General features: G+C 35.9%; 2 protein-coding genes across 3 annotated transcripts in view; one reads left to right on the plus strand and one right to left on the minus strand.

Annotated features, from left to right (window-relative positions):
• LOC108949740 overlaps positions 1-482 on the plus strand; it is a 2315-nt gene extending 1833 nt beyond the window's left edge. Inside the window, exon 3 of the mRNA XM_018813160.2 lies at positions 351-482. Coding sequence (XP_018668705.1) covers positions 351-482 — 132 coding nt within the window. The remainder of the gene's footprint in view (positions 1-350) is intronic.
• A 2724-nt stretch (positions 483-3206) lies between these two features.
• LOC100179647 (centrosomal protein POC5) lies at positions 3207-14346 on the minus strand. Of its 2 annotated transcripts, XM_002130314.5 has the most exons (15): positions 13795-14346; positions 13501-13611; positions 13190-13300; positions 11472-13085; positions 11321-11414; positions 10661-10793; positions 10162-10305; positions 9600-9709; positions 9273-9371; positions 8708-8878; positions 8150-8329; positions 6267-6411; positions 5331-5428; positions 4563-4718; positions 3215-3820 (listed from the first exon to the last, which is right to left on the minus strand). In XM_002130314.5, the coding sequence occupies exons 5-15, from the start codon at positions 11402-11404 to the stop codon at positions 3725-3727; spliced, it is 1416 nt and encodes a 471-aa protein (XP_002130350.1). In that variant the 5' UTR covers positions 11405-11414; positions 11472-13085; positions 13190-13300; positions 13501-13611; positions 13795-14346; the 3' UTR covers positions 3215-3724. The 2 variants fall into 2 exon arrangements, with proteins under 2 accessions (XP_026691867.1, XP_002130350.1); XM_026836066.1 differs by lacking the exon at positions 13190-13300 and having other exon boundaries at positions 3207-3820; positions 13795-14283.
• Between the last annotated feature and the right edge of the window lie 1391 nt (positions 14347-15737).

The following is a 15737-nucleotide window of genomic DNA, read 5'->3' on the forward strand; positions in this document are numbered from 1 at the left end:
AGTCACGCATTCTTTCGTAGACTGGAAACGAAGGCTGTTGCCGTGTTACAGAGTTGATTATGACGTTGTGGCGAAAGCGAACCACCATTGTGGACATAGCATCAGTATTGTGTGATAACATATAGTACGTTGGGATAAGATGGTCCATGTTTTTAATCTCTTTCATTTGGTAGCAAATAAAAAAGGTATTATGTACTGATGATATCCATCTCAATAGCACTACACTGACTGGTCGTGTTACCCTATATTACCTCACCCTGACGTGTGCTGCTTTCATTCATATACACTTGCCTTTTATTTCTCCCTTAAAGTAACTGCAGTTCAAGTATTATACGATCGTTCTTTTACAGCATATGGCGAAGAATGTCGCGCTTTTAAAGTTCATTAATAAACGTTTGTTCATTGTTTCTTTTGTTTTCTACGAAAACGAATCGACTTCAAAGAACGGAAATGAGGCGAAAAATAAAGAATTTACAAAATAATGTTGGAATACAATTTGCGTTGGACAACATACATATGACCAAGCACGACACTGAAGTGCAAAGTTTGCATTAAAGCCTTGGCAGGACATACAGTAGGGTGGGTAAAGACGACAGACCTTTACAGCTTAGCACATGTATCCAAATATCCTGATAATGTTTTAAATGAAACAATCAAAAACGGTCCACAGGAGTCGTGAGGATACGGTTTTATAATTCATTAAATGTTTACTACCAGATGAGACGTGAAAAGAGAATGAAAACGTATCCCATCTTCCCCCGCTGTACTATACTTCGTATTTTAATGTCTATTCTGCCCTGAATATGACGAGTAGCCTAACTTACGGTTCGAATATGCTGATTATTTTTCATTCAAATATGTTTTAAAACGCGAATATGATATAAGCATATCAACACGACTTTAAAAGGGCGTTAAACACGTTTTGGAAATCTGGGATTTAGGTGCTAACGGTGTCCCGTCTGACCCCAGAGTACTATACATAGTAGTGTGGAAGAAGAAGGGACACCTATTCCATTTTCCGTCCCCTTTGGTAATAAACAAAGAACATTCGATGAAATATAAAACCGTATCCCCGCGGCTCCCATAAACGTTGTTAATTGTTTAAAACACGATCAGGATATTTGGACAATATGTGTTCAAGTTGTACCGTCTTACCCTATGGTACCATATATAAATATATAGTATGAGACGTGTGATATACAGAGAATTACACGCCGGTATAGCCGAAAGATACGTAAAACCGAAATAATTTTTTCTGCATCTGTAATCATTGAACTCGTGGAGCCGTTTATTAATCGATCTTAAACTGTTCATAAAGTATCTCCCAATATTGCAGTAGCTTATTTCTTAAAGTTGGCATTGAATAATATTTCTATAGTTATATTGATTGAGTATTACTTTGTACTTGCTGGTTGAATATTTTATTTTACGTATGACGCGTTTGCTATTGGCTGTCGCGCTCCTTTTTCTCTTTCCACTATACATGTGCTATAAAGCGCCAACAAAACGCGTTACAGTGGTTTGTCCTGATTGAAGTGAGTGTTGTAGTTTTAAGCACCTCTTGCTCTGTGTGTTCAGTGCTCATTGCGAACGGAAGTTACTTGCCTGAAGTTATAGTGGTGTAGTATAATCTATCAGAAAAAAAATCGCATTATCGTAGTGGTGGAATTTCGCATTGCATTTTATGTGCATTATGTAACTCGTGTGGATATGGTAAATGGTATCCGCATAATTTGTTATAGCATATCTGAAACCCAGTAGCTGTAGTGATTTTCGTGTTGCAATATTGGATAAAATCAGTGCAGAGGGCCATTTGTACGAGGCCGTCGGACATAAAAGTGTAAGTTGATACAGCAGGGGAAAGTTTTCAAAGAGCTCGCTTTGTGCGGAGTTTGGTGACTACTCAAAGAAAACAAGAGCCTAAACTCAGAGCTCTTGCCCGCTTTCCCTTACACGCCGAACTATTCTTTTGTTTTGCAGAGTACCGTGGCCAGCTCGCATAAATTGTAGTATCCAGAAAGTTGCTGTAGCATGAATATGATAAATAGCACGGGATCAACGCTGGCCACGCTAGCTTCATCTCCGTCAACGGGCAGTGAAAAAGAATTCAGCCTGCCGCCAATGCAGCGATATTGGATACGGGACGAGATATTTGCAACCACATTAACTTGCATTGCTATATATCTTGTTGTGGTGCTGGCAATTTTCGAACATCGTCAGCGTACGCAAAGTGCAAAGTCAGGGAAACAGAAACATGATCGTACGTTCTGGAGAAAAGTTCAAAGTGTATTTTCACGAGGGACTTTATGTCTAGTTGCGGCAATATTTGGGTTAATAAGGTGTTTGTTTGAACAAGTAGAGCTACGATTCGGGACTCGTTCAGACACAGCATGTCGGATTTACCAATGCCAGCTAGTGATCGTGTTCCATTCCTCGTTCCTGTGCATGTATTTACTTCTATGGACGCGTCAACTAAAAATGTACAACCATAAAGCGCTTAGACATCTTAGCTCGCCATTTTTGAGATTCATAAGCGGGGCTGTAATAGCTGGACTTATCGGTTCTTCTGTAGCAACAGCAACACAATACCTCATCACATTTAGATTAATAAGTTCACCGGTCGGTTGTGTGTACGATGTCAGAGCTATAGTGGATCCTGAATCATCGAGACTAGTCGGTCTACTACTTTTCGCTATCGCGTTTATTTTCCAATTCTCCCTCTTGGGACTTCTGGTCTACCCACTGTTAAAGCATTACAAGATCGGATGCTGTTGCTGTGGGGAAGCAGAAAGATCTTCAACTGAAAATGTCCGTCGAACCATCATCCGTCTGAGTGTGTGTACAACTATGTGCGTGCTGTCGGACTTTGTGTCATCCCTTCTACTAATGTATTTACATGACGGTGTCAGTCCTATCATGTTCTGGGCTAACGTCTACACGGTTAATCTTCTGATCAACATGATTTGCGTCACTTGCTCCTTTGCCGACTGGAAACAACGACTGTTTCCGTGTACGAAAACCGAGTACGCGGCAGTTGCAGTTGCTGCACCTAACAGCACATCAGCGTCGGCCTTGTAAATTTAAAGATACGCCGATAACTCGTCAACTGGGTGTAAACATACGCAGTAAAGAGACGATTTTTCGTCGCCGGATAGACGCTGCACCCACACATACAAACACCGATGTTCAATCAAAAGCTTGTGAAATATAGTTGTAAATATATTTGTTGTAATAAACGTGGAACAAATAAAATACCTTATACTACATCTACATATTTTGTACAGAGCGTCGTTTTTGGGAAATTGTTTCAAAATTGGATTTTCCGACGTAATTCGGTTTTAATGAAATATTTATTGCCCTAATTAGATGCTTACCACTTTTAGCCATTACCAATGACGAGGTGTAATGGAAGTTAAAAGTAATCATTGATTTTATAAATATAACAAAAATAGCGCACCTGCTGCTCAACGTTGTTTTGAACGCTGTTGCACCCATATCAAATATAAAAGCAACACAAACACGCTTATTACATCAGTTAGGCGCATGAGCAGCCGGGAAAGCAAATATCAGGTCATCAATTATGAAAAGCGAATTCTCCCGCATAGAACGAAGCACACGGGTATACAAAAAGGAGATACAAATTGTAGCAAACCAGGGGTGCAACGGCTGACCTTTTCCAGCAATTAGATCAATAGTGAACGGATAACATACGTAGATCATTGCATTAGTTGGACCCGGTATTCCATTTGGAAGATATCGAACGCACCGGTGTGTTTGGTTGCTTTTCCACGTGACACAGTTTCTGTTGCGTTTGATAATTCTGACGACACACAACGGTATTGTGAATGAATGATGGTGAACTTTTATCCTTGCGTGTCGGGGCAGCGATAGGTATTTATAACACGAGTGGTCTGTTTCATACACCACGTGCCGGCTCGTGAGATACCACGTATGTAACTTTGTGAGTGTTCATACACAAAAAGACACGCCCACTTTGGTTAAAGCGGCGAGCTTCGAAACCTCTTGCTGGCTGGCTAAAGACAGACGCTCTTACCATTGTGCCACAGATTTATTATTGTTAGGGAATGTAGATTTTGTAACTATTATTTGTGGGAATTAAGTGTGAAGATGTTTTTTGTCACTTAATGTGACATACGTATATATGTACTTGTATAAGTTACTTGCGTGGGTTTCCCACGGATACAATGCAGCAATTACATGCCCACAATATTACATACATGTACTATCTCATAAGCGGCTCGAGGTGTTTAAATAACAGAACACCCGTGATATAACGAATGTTGTTGCCCCGCCACACAAGAATAAATAAGTTGCATTCATTCATACATACTTGATATTTTATTCATAAGCCCATAATAAAAACTCGCGAATTTAAAAGTAAGCTTGTAAAGCTTAATTTTAGGCTCATAATATACAAATCTGACAAACGAAATCCAAAAATTTGGTGCAAAAAATTTGGTGCAAAAATTTTAGGAATTTTAGGGTTACAGCGTGCCAATTTTGGGCTATAGTTTGACGTAGAGGTATTTTACGTTGGTTACCTGGATATTTGGGTGATGACGTTTCACAAGCACAGCGTGGCCACGTAGGTCACGTGGTTGTCTGGAGCTATTGTGTGACGTCATATCCGAGTTATTCGTAGTAGGTTGAATTAAACGAACATTACGTCGTACTTCAGTTGGCGGTTGTTTGGGTTTCTGTTAAAAATCGAAGTTTGCTAAATTTACAAAAAATCTTTAATTAATGGAGTTACGTCGATATTTAGGATTTTTTTATTAGACATACTACATTAATTAACAGCTAGGCTTCCGAACTATTTTTTTGGAAAATTTCAATTAAATAATTTATATAGGCGCAAGAACTACATATAAAAAAGTGTGTAGGCGGATGAAATCATGTTTTTTTACCCATATGAAATATAATTACACGAAAAAATCCTGACGATTTTGTACACGCCATGTGTTCTATTCGTCATGTGTGTTTAGGCTTACAGCACCTTTGGTTAAGGTGGGATACCATGACGAACTTTAGTTTGATTGATAATGATGAATGAATGACAGCCAGCACGACATATTTGCGGGGAAAAAGCACTTTAATTATTCGTTGACGTCACAGCTACGTAGGCTATATACATAATTGATTTTTCGTTTTACCAGATGTACATATATAATGAATACGAACCAAGTCATTATTATTTCGCGTATAATTTGCCATTCGTGGTTTACTCTAAGTCACATGTCGTATTATGCCGTAGCACCTCACCCTTATGGAATAAAATACATTAATATGCTTAATGTGCAAACGTGTACCTCGGTAACGGACGGTTGAATGTTCTGCGTCATACCAGTGACGTCACGATCCTCTGTGACGTCAGGAATGTTCTCATCACGTGATGTGTCTTCAGATTCTGCGTTTCATGGACTTTATTATAAATAATGATATAAACTTTATTTACAATTTCGAATATGGTACCGAAGATCAGATTAATTAAAACAACAAAGAGAGGGAATTAACAGCAAAACGACAGTCGTTAAAATTGTGTTATATCAACTTCATTACACAACATAAACTTTATTCGTTTATTTATCTCCTTGAATACAGTACCGAAGATCAGATTATTTAAAACAACGAAGAGAGGGAATTAGCAGCAAAACGATTGTCTACACGTGATTGTGTGTGATTAAAAACATGCTACGCCGACTAAGGGTAAAAACAACCTAAAATGTCAAATAAAACCATGGCTGCAAAACCCACAATACGCCGTGAATAGTAGAAAAGTTTTCGTGAAGATTTTACAAATACATTAATGCAAGAATGCAACCACTATTTAATAATTTATTACTTTGGAAACTTAGACGGGTTGGGCATTTAGTTCCAATTATATCTTAATTTGTTCAATTAAATGCAAATCAATATGGATTTACATATACTGTATTGTGGGTTTAGAAGCAACGCATTTATCTGAAACTTTCATTCAAATAGTTTTTATCCGCAGCGTGTTATAACGACCACCGTTTTGTTGCTAATTCCTTTCTCTTCATTTTATTCAAAGAGAAAAATAAAAAGTAGGCCATGTAAAAAATTAAATAAAACGTAGTTTCCAACTATCGTTTTGCAGCTAATTTTCAAAATAAAAAATATTGTTTTTTTGCTGTTAATTCCTAAAACGTTATGTTTTATTTGCTGCTTCATTAAAAAAAGGATAATTTCTGAATAAAAAAAATGTTATGAGATGGAATTAAAACCTGGGGTTTGAAACATTGTCATTGCTTCAAGGTTCAATGCACACACGCTACGCATGAATGCTTTCTTCATATCCTCTTCAAATACCCTTCGACCATGTTCCAGTTTTGATATTTCAGATCGCGAGTTTTCCAACGACTGACTTAACTATAAATAGACGATATTTGATTACGTAATCCTGACGTCATTTTAGGGTAAAAAATTCTAAAGATATAGAGAAATACAATACTAACTTGATATATACGTTTATATAATTACTAATGCAAATAATAAAATATGAGATATTGGGGACACGCTTTAAAGTGAGTTCAGTCAATAGTTCAAATAACACGAGTTTGTTTTATTTTTAAAGTCATTTTTAAGATTTTGTAAGTGGTTAGTAGAATAACATAATTAACTTAACAACAGGACGTAACATAGTTTAATGATAGGTGCAAAAGCACTGATTTTTGGGTTAGTTTTAAAACCAACATTACAGCCTATACATGAAGATACAATTATCTTCAATCCAAATGTTTCGGTTTAAACTAAAACCATTTTCAGTGACGTCAGAAGTTAAAATAATGGTACACCAGGGAATTACATGATACAGTTTGATATTAATAGGTTTTTTCTATAAAGGTGGAGTTACATATGGACCTATGGCAAGACATGACACAGTATCTGGGATTTGGGCCAAAAGTAGGTCATACGGCCAAACCCATTCATGTGTATTTTTAGTACGTTTTTAACTCTACATTAGGTTTTTTCTTTTTAGGTTAGGTCCTATGGGCTATGGCAATATAGGTCAGGGTACCTACGGTTGGGAGTTAAGACCAATGTAAGTTATATGGTCATGTCTGATCATGTGTATTTTTAGTTTGGTTTCATTGCTCCTTAGGTGTATAAAAAGCCATTTTGAAACTGATATTAAATTCTGGTGTTATTATATAAAGTAGATCAGACTGATCAGTATTTTTCTATGTTTGAAAGTTTGAAATTATCTAAAGTGATCCTGTCTCAGATAAGGTGTATCTGACACTCTGACACTGTGACACACAACCTTATTAAAAATCAGATCTTATCGATTAGAATTATATCAGTCACGCAATGAATAAGCCAGGTATTATATCAGCTTCAGGTATATAATGTACAGAAATAAAAGGCCAGAAATTTCATTTGTTAAATAATGAATTAGAATAGCGTGGTAAATATACCACGGAACACTTTAAATTTAAAAAAAGTAAAAAAAAACTTTTTTATAAACTTATATTAGGCCAATCCTTTTTGAACAACAATTTCTCAGCTATTTTTAAAAAAAGAGTCAGATTATGGGAGTATGAAATATAACTTATTATTCAACAATATGATTGGTGATTGACACAAGCACATTGAATAATTGTATATACCAGATGTATGGTATGCAAGCATGCCTTAGAGTTGGCTTGTTTACCCTGCAGCTGCAGCATATACATTACCGCCACTGGTTGTAATGTTTGTTTAAAAAATGAAATCCTTATTGTATCCAGCTAGACCCAAGAAATTTTTAACTTGTCTAAACTTACTAAAAAAATGGTTTAAAAAGTTTAAACCTACTAAAAAAAAACTGCCTGTAACCCAGAGGTAATGGATTCAAGGCTCGTCGCCGCTACCATTGAGAGCGTATGTGTTCTTGGGCAAGACACTTAACGGCAATTGCCCCAACCCAGTGGCCACTAATTGGTTGTCCAAATCATCAGCCATGCATAAAAAAATTCCCCCAAAAATAATCACCTACAAAGTAACATACATGGTAACTCGTAAGATGGCACGAGGTGTTAAACCCGTGTTATAACGACTGTCGTTTTCCGGCCGCGCTAGGATAAAGTAAATTACATTTATTCAAACCATATAACACATGCCTCACCTCATCAACCTTAGCTTCATAATCCCTCGTAAGCTGAACACAAACTTCCTGAGCTTTGAGTTGGCACGCTTGTTCCACCTTCCTCTTCCAACCTCCCTCCACCAACATCCTCCACGATCGCCAACTTTTCGTCTTAAGCGAGTGCTCCCAGTGTTGCCGGGCAAGTTTCGACGTGAAATTCTTTTTAAATAAAAATAATATATGTATATATTTATAGATATATTTTAAGTGTAAGTATTTTGTTTACTTTTTTTGGCCAAAAAATAGTTTTACCTTTAGTTATACAAAATTTAAACTGTAAATTATCTGTACTTTTAATATTAAATCGGTTTTAATGGAAATTTTGTTTAAAATAAATTAAGGGCAGTTTATCAGTAATTACTTGAAACATTTTTTCAGGTGGGTAAGATAAGATGTGGGTTCTGACAGTATGACTCGTCATCAGACCTGAGATTTAAGCCAAAATAGGGCCGTATGGCCAAATAACCCTACTTCTATTTACAACAATTTTTAGATTTTTCTATGAAACTAAAACAAATCTCAAATAAAATACATTACCAATCTCTTTTCATCCACAAGTCTTGTTTTCCACTGTGAGAAAACTCTCATCATCTCTTGTTTCTCCTTGCTTGTATGTAAGGCCCGTGTGAGGTTGGATATCACAATGTCTTTCCTCTTGAGTGAACTTTCATAAGTGTGGAGCAACTCTTGCAAACTTTCAACTTCATTCTTGAAAAGAATATATTTATTTAAATCTTTGTTGGTTTAAATATATATAGCAGAAAATAGCTACCAGGAATTTTACTGGCCTGAATTTATTGGTAAATAACACTTTCAATTACGTTCTTAAAAAATATATATTTGTTTAAACAATTATTAGTTTAAATATAGCAGTAAATAGTTACCAACATTTTTACTGGCTTGAATTTATTGGTAAGTAACACTTATATGATACAATATTCAATGGTTTTTACTGCCACAAATGTGTGTGTGTATGTCTACTAACGGTGGAATAGAACAGGCATTTTATAACTTATTCTGGAAATGAAATTGATGTCATGCATATGTAAACAAGAAAATTAAAACCTAAAATAAGTTTCAAAAATTTAACACACATTTTTACCTGTAGTGTAGTAATAGTATTATGAAATTCTTTTTCTTGAGAATGAAATTTTTGATGAAGTGATTCTTCCATATTTAATCTCATTGCATCAACTTCATTCTGGTTTAAATATCAAATATTGGTTCAGTTTTATAAGCATTCTATTGCAATTAGCGGTATGTAAAAAAGTTTAAACATTTTTGGTGTATTTTTTTAAATATAAGCAGGTTTAAAAAAGTGCCAGTAAAAAAAGGATCGGGAGTTAAAAATGGAGAGCAATTGATTTTAAATTATTTAAAAGGTTTTTTTACTGATGTTTTAGCTTCACACAAAGTTAAAATAAATTACCAATATTTTATTTCGATATTCTTCATTCCATTTTTCAATCTTGTTACTCAGTTGCATCATGTTATCACCATGTGTAGATTTCTCCATTTGATTTATTGACGCTTGTTTGTCTAATTTAGAAAAAGAAGAAAAATAGAAGTTAGAAGTATAACTTGAGCCAAGAAAGTTGAGGGGTGGAAGCTCACGGTTAACCAATAGCGGTTAGAGTCTAGAGTTTTTAAACCTTTTCTACTGGTGTTCCTTCTTTTTAAACCACAGCACGGTGCAAAAAAATATTCTTTTTTTATTTACTGTTGATTTGTTTGAATGAGTTTATAGTTTTTAGTGTGGTTTGTGGGACATAGGTTGAGAGCCAGTGGTCTAGGGAATGTACTTAACTTAATGCAGTTTAAGTAAGGAATATTTACTTTAACAAAAATCAAATTTTTAATTAAAAATTTTACATTTTGCCAAAAAAAAATAAAAAAGTAAGAGACATTTGCAAAAAAATATAAAGCAAAACATATTGGCAGCAAATACAAGAATTTATAAAGAAAAGATAAAAACCACATTAACATCATACCAGCAGTTGTTCCACCAAGGATGGAAGTCACGTTTGAAGGTTTTGGTCGATTCTGACGCTCCGTTTCAAGTTCATCACTCCCCATGGCGCTGTCACGACCTGAAGCTAACGAGTCTGTCTCCATTCGCGAGTGGTTTGAGGAATCTAACATAGATATCTTATAATAAATAATAGATAACTTCATATCATCAATTTAAAAAGGGGGGGGGGGAATTTTTTTTTAATATATCAGGCTGGTAAATAAAAGTTAATCAGAATCAGGAGTAAATGCATTTATATTTATATAGCTGTTAGGAAATATTATGTTGTCTAAATTGTCAGCTGAAGATATAAAGGGAAAAAATTACACAAAAATAAATTGCTTACCAAGTTACATATATATAACTCGTCTGTGGGCATGAGGTGTATGAAACAGAACACCCCTATTATACTGACTGTTATTGCCCTGCCACGCAAGGATAATAAGTTACATTTATTCAATTTAAATCCCATGCAATACCAGAGTATTCATGAACTGTAGTCACTGGTTCAGGAGGAATCCTCAGCTGTGGAAGTGGAATTTGTTCATTTGATCTCAGTTGTCCCAACTTAGGGGTGACGATCGCATATTTCAACAGTTCATCGTATTCTTCCTAGAAAAATAAACAATACAGAGGGATTATTTTAAACATTACACACAGCTGGATAAGGTAGGAAAGGTACAGATGGTCAAGACTGCAGAGTATGGTAGGTGGTTGGGTGCCCACACACACAATTTTGTTTATATTATATGCAGTTTTCGGTGTTTGCATGTGCATGTTAAAAATATATTTTTGTAGGAGCGAGATATCATCAAAACTTGAGATTTTCTGTAGGCTAACACTCATTGTAACCTAAGAATTAAACAAAACATTTTATCAAATACTTTTTCAATGAATTTGTGTATGACATTTTGTGGTACACTTTTTTAGCATTTTTGGCCACCCAAATATCTTAGGAGTTATAGAAAAACGCTGTTTATAACGCAATTGCACAGATTGTTTCCAATCCACTAAAATTTTGCAGCCTTTTTGTCAAAAAAAGAAATATATACATTCTAACACATAAAAAAATCCACCAAAACTATCCTAAACATGACCACAATGATTTATAAACCACAAACGTAATCTAAAAATTTTACTTGTAATCCAGATGAAACAGAACTTCCTCTTGAACTATCGGGTTGAATTAACAAACTGTTATCACTGTCAGTGCTTGAAGCCATGTTTTGAAATCTGAAACACCAAAATAATTAAAACTACCGCATAATTTATAACTCACTAATAAAATACCCAGTCTAAAAACCGTTTAGTGTTTTTACAACGAATGAAACTAACTCGGGGATCCAAATACTCAACAGAAAAATTTCAAACTGCCGGGCAAAACGATGGTTATTCCCCTTCGTAACAGTCTTATTGGGCACGTCTCTGTTTCGAGTCTTTCGACCAAAAATTTCGTAACGACATTTTATTTCAATAAAGAATTAACATCACATATATACTATTATGTATTAGAATAAATTTAATATAATTTCGAAAGTGGTAAAAGATACGTAATTGTGTTCGTAAAAGCTTTTCTTGATGTAGGTTGGGTTCTCATGGTCACGATCTGTATATTACCGTAAACGCTTTTAGAATTGTTTTATAAATTCACCCACAGTTTGTTTGTGGATTCCATAAGCAGTATATACAACCAAATAAAGAAACACACAAAAAGACATTTAATTTGAATATATTACGGGAAAAACACATCAATATATAGCCCACACTGAATAAACAAGATTGCTGGTTGGGTTAAATGACTCCGTGTTGATCCGACTTCATATATAGGCTTCAGGGGGTGCTATATCTACTGTATTACTATTTTCTTTTATAACTAGGGACCAAACAGTTCATGATATCTTGCTATATTTTATTCCATTTTCTGGTGTACAAGTACACGATACAGTATCGGGCAAAAGCTTACTTGATGGCCGGGCAAAGAAGAGCCCGCCATGAGCCTAGACTGACCTTGAGGTCTCAGTGCCGATAGTGGCTTAGTTGGGTAGTTCTCATTTCGTTACTGTGTTAAGGCGAAAGGGAATTATATACCAGACAGAATCATGACAGCAGTGTGACGTCACGCGATAAAATGCTGGAAACGATTTGGGCCTGTCAGCGGCTGAACGGGATATCATTAACCTCGTTCAACGGGGGTCTGTTTCCATGAGAACAGTCTCCCATGAGATAAAGTCGTATCCGCAGTGTTGACATTGATTAATGAAGTATTGGGATTGGGTTATGACGTCACTTTAAGCGTCGAGTTGCAACAAATAATTCTTATAAAAGGACTTATTAGTGAATTTAGTAGCAATCTGCTATAACCGAGATTGCGTCAATGAACTATAGCTTGCAGGAACAAACAACAAAGGAAAATAATACCACGAGAGAAAAAATTGAAATAACTAAACTTGGGAATAAATCAAGTCAAATGTTTATTGTGTATAAAATCAATATGCATGAAGTCCAACATTTTGCATTCTATTCGTCAAAATGTCTTCTTTAGAATGAGGCAGCAAGATTTCGCCCGAGTCTATTTTATACAATTCACTGAAGCACTTTCGTGGCAGTTTGGCAGAACTTGTCATTTTTATATTGATTTCTGATAGTTTGCCGTAGTATTCCAGGACCCGACATATATAGAGCTTTCGGTTGAAGTCAGCACCAAGAACAACAGTGTACCTTCCTCCGACCTTACAGACACTAAAAACTTCCGCAGTCAATGCTATCTTTACATTTTCGTTTTTCATAGAATATTCGCATAATTTGTTCATGCTGTAACGAAACAGTTCACCCGGTAAAACTGCCAACGAAAAGTCCACTTCACTGGGCCTAACGGTTAAAATGCCTGACAAACCGAACGACTCCCTGAAATGAAAAACATACTCTTAATACCATGAATCGTTGAAGTAAGGTACTACAGCTATATCTGAATTTCACATTACTTTAAAATAAACATTTAATATCAAGACCTGAACGGGAAATTCACTGAAGATTGTGGGCGTGGTGGGGAAGCCGAGCTGATTGGTCGTACTGATGATGACGTTGAAGCACGTGACGCATTTGGGAGTGGCGTTGGGTATCTTGAATACAAATCACAGTCAATCTACGTTTAGTGTGTGGTAAAATAGCTGAGGGGCCCACCCTCAGCATATAACTTTGATCAAAACGAAATGTTAAAACATATAATAAAAATATCCTAAAAAATATTACGATAAATGTAACCCACTACAGCTATATCCGCATTCAATAATACTTTATAATAAACATTTAATGTCAAGACCTGAACGGGAAATTTACTGAAGATTGTAGGCGTGGTCGGGAAGCCGAGCCGATTGGTCGTACTGATGATGACGTTGAATCACGTGACGCATTTAGGAGTGGCGTTGGGTATCTTGAATACAAATCACAGTCAATCTACGTTTAGTGTGTGGTAAAATAGCTGAGGAATCCAAGCTCGTCATATAACTTTGATAAAAATTAAATGTTAAAACATCCAATAAAAATATCCTAAAATATTGCAATAAATGTAACATTCACATTTATACCAGATTTTTAATCTGGCTTACAATCTTACCTGTTAATTGGTATTGCATTTGTTGAGATCTGAGAGTGTGGAAGTGTTGGTCCTTGTCTTACTCGAATAGATACACCCTGGTTGTACGTTGTAAATTTACAGGGGTTGATATACGTAGTTGTGTATACTGGCACTCTATTCAAGATTCCCTCGCATTGCAAAACCCTGAACACGTACAGTCTTCTATTGTCGCAGGTGTAGTAATTGCCGTTTTTAAGTGTTACTGATATAGTTGGGAAATCTGTGGCTTCCATTCGCCCTTTCCTAATGTCGATAATGGCTTGCATAATGGATCTACCATCTTGGAAACTACTTTTTATACTATCTTGAGAGAACCTTATGTCTAAAGGCGCCAGGTACTGCATGGCTGCTACTTAGTTATTGAAACTTCCTAAATGGCGCGGTTCACCTATTGCAGTATGTTTCTTACAATGTTCAGGTGGTTATATAGCGGGCAATCCCCGTATTTTCCACCACATCCAAAAGCATATTGCACAAAAACATTATTACAGTCTGGGTGGTAGCCAAACACCGCGCATTCATGCAAGTTAACTCATTCCATCACGTCCTTGTTTGTTTGCTTTTGAAAAAGGATTTTTCTGCGCGGGAATTCCCCACTAGCAACACACATATCCTGATCACGAGACCGAGTCAGCACGTGATCAGAGAATGTTCCAGAGTCTGAAACATAAGCTGGGCCTGCAGAATTCTATGAAATTGCCTTATTGGGTTATTGAAACACAGCAGTTAGATCTCCTATTACCCTTGCTATATCTACAACGGAAGATTTTATTTATAAACACATTAGGTTCGTGTATAAGTTACACTGTATAAGTTACACTTTCACAGAAGTGCCGCCATTGTTTGTAGTAATTTTACGCCGATTCCATTTTGACATGAACTTAATAAGCACTGTATTCAAGATGCCCTCGCGTTGCAAAACCCTGAACACGTACAGTCGTCTATTGTCCAAGCTGTAAAAAAAACCGTTCACAAGCGTCACACGTATCGGCGGCAAATCGGTCTCGCTCAAATCGCCGTTTCTTATTTCTTCAATAACTTATAGAACTGGTATTCCATTTCGAAATGTGGAGCTGATAGTGTTTTGCGAGAATTTTATATCTAACGGTTGCCAGTGATCCATTGCTGTGTACTTTGTTATCAATACTTTTCAAATGGCGCGGATGTGTCGCTTTTCGAAACTAATATCGTACAATGTTCAGGTAATTTTTGCAGGGACTCCCGAGAACTTGTTTATTGACTGTCAAATTAACCGTTGCGCCATGTTTGCCAAAGTCTACGTAGCAACCAATGATAAATACGTTGTAAAGTACAAATATACAGTGGAACGGTTCATATAATTTACAACACACGAGTAATCATACCTAATCCAACCTAATTACGCCATGTTAAAACTGGTTTTATTTACACGTTGGTTAATATCGTCTGATATGTAAAACTTATAGAGAAGTTATTAAGCACGTGATGGAGGACGTACAATATGCACATGACTTGCTACTAAAACAGCACCAAAAACAAGTGACATAAAGATATAAATTCTAATTTCCCAAACATTGGATTATGATTATGGGTTTTATGGCTTTCATAGAGTGAATATGTTGGCTTGATATGCTAAAAATTACAACGAAAGGAACATCTGGTCGGCGAAAAGGAAACCATGTATAACGACATTTCGTGCACAAAACGTACAGGAAGTAGTAAATAATTTAAACAATTTAAAAGCTAATTTAAAAAAAAGTGTTGTTAAAAACACGACTTTTAATAAAGCGAAGTCGACGAATGGCGCCAACAAGAGAGTTAAGTTCTAATGAATAAGCACGTAAGTACTTTAATATATTTTAAATTAACCTTTTTACTACCATCCCATCTTACCCAACATGACTATGCAATACTTCATTTACTCAAACATATACTACAATTGT

The sequence above is a fragment of the Ciona intestinalis genome, chromosome 9 (genome assembly GCF_000224145.3).
Source record: "Ciona intestinalis chromosome 9, KH, whole genome shotgun sequence".
NCBI lineage: Eukaryota > Metazoa > Chordata > Ascidiacea > Phlebobranchia > Cionidae > Ciona > Ciona intestinalis.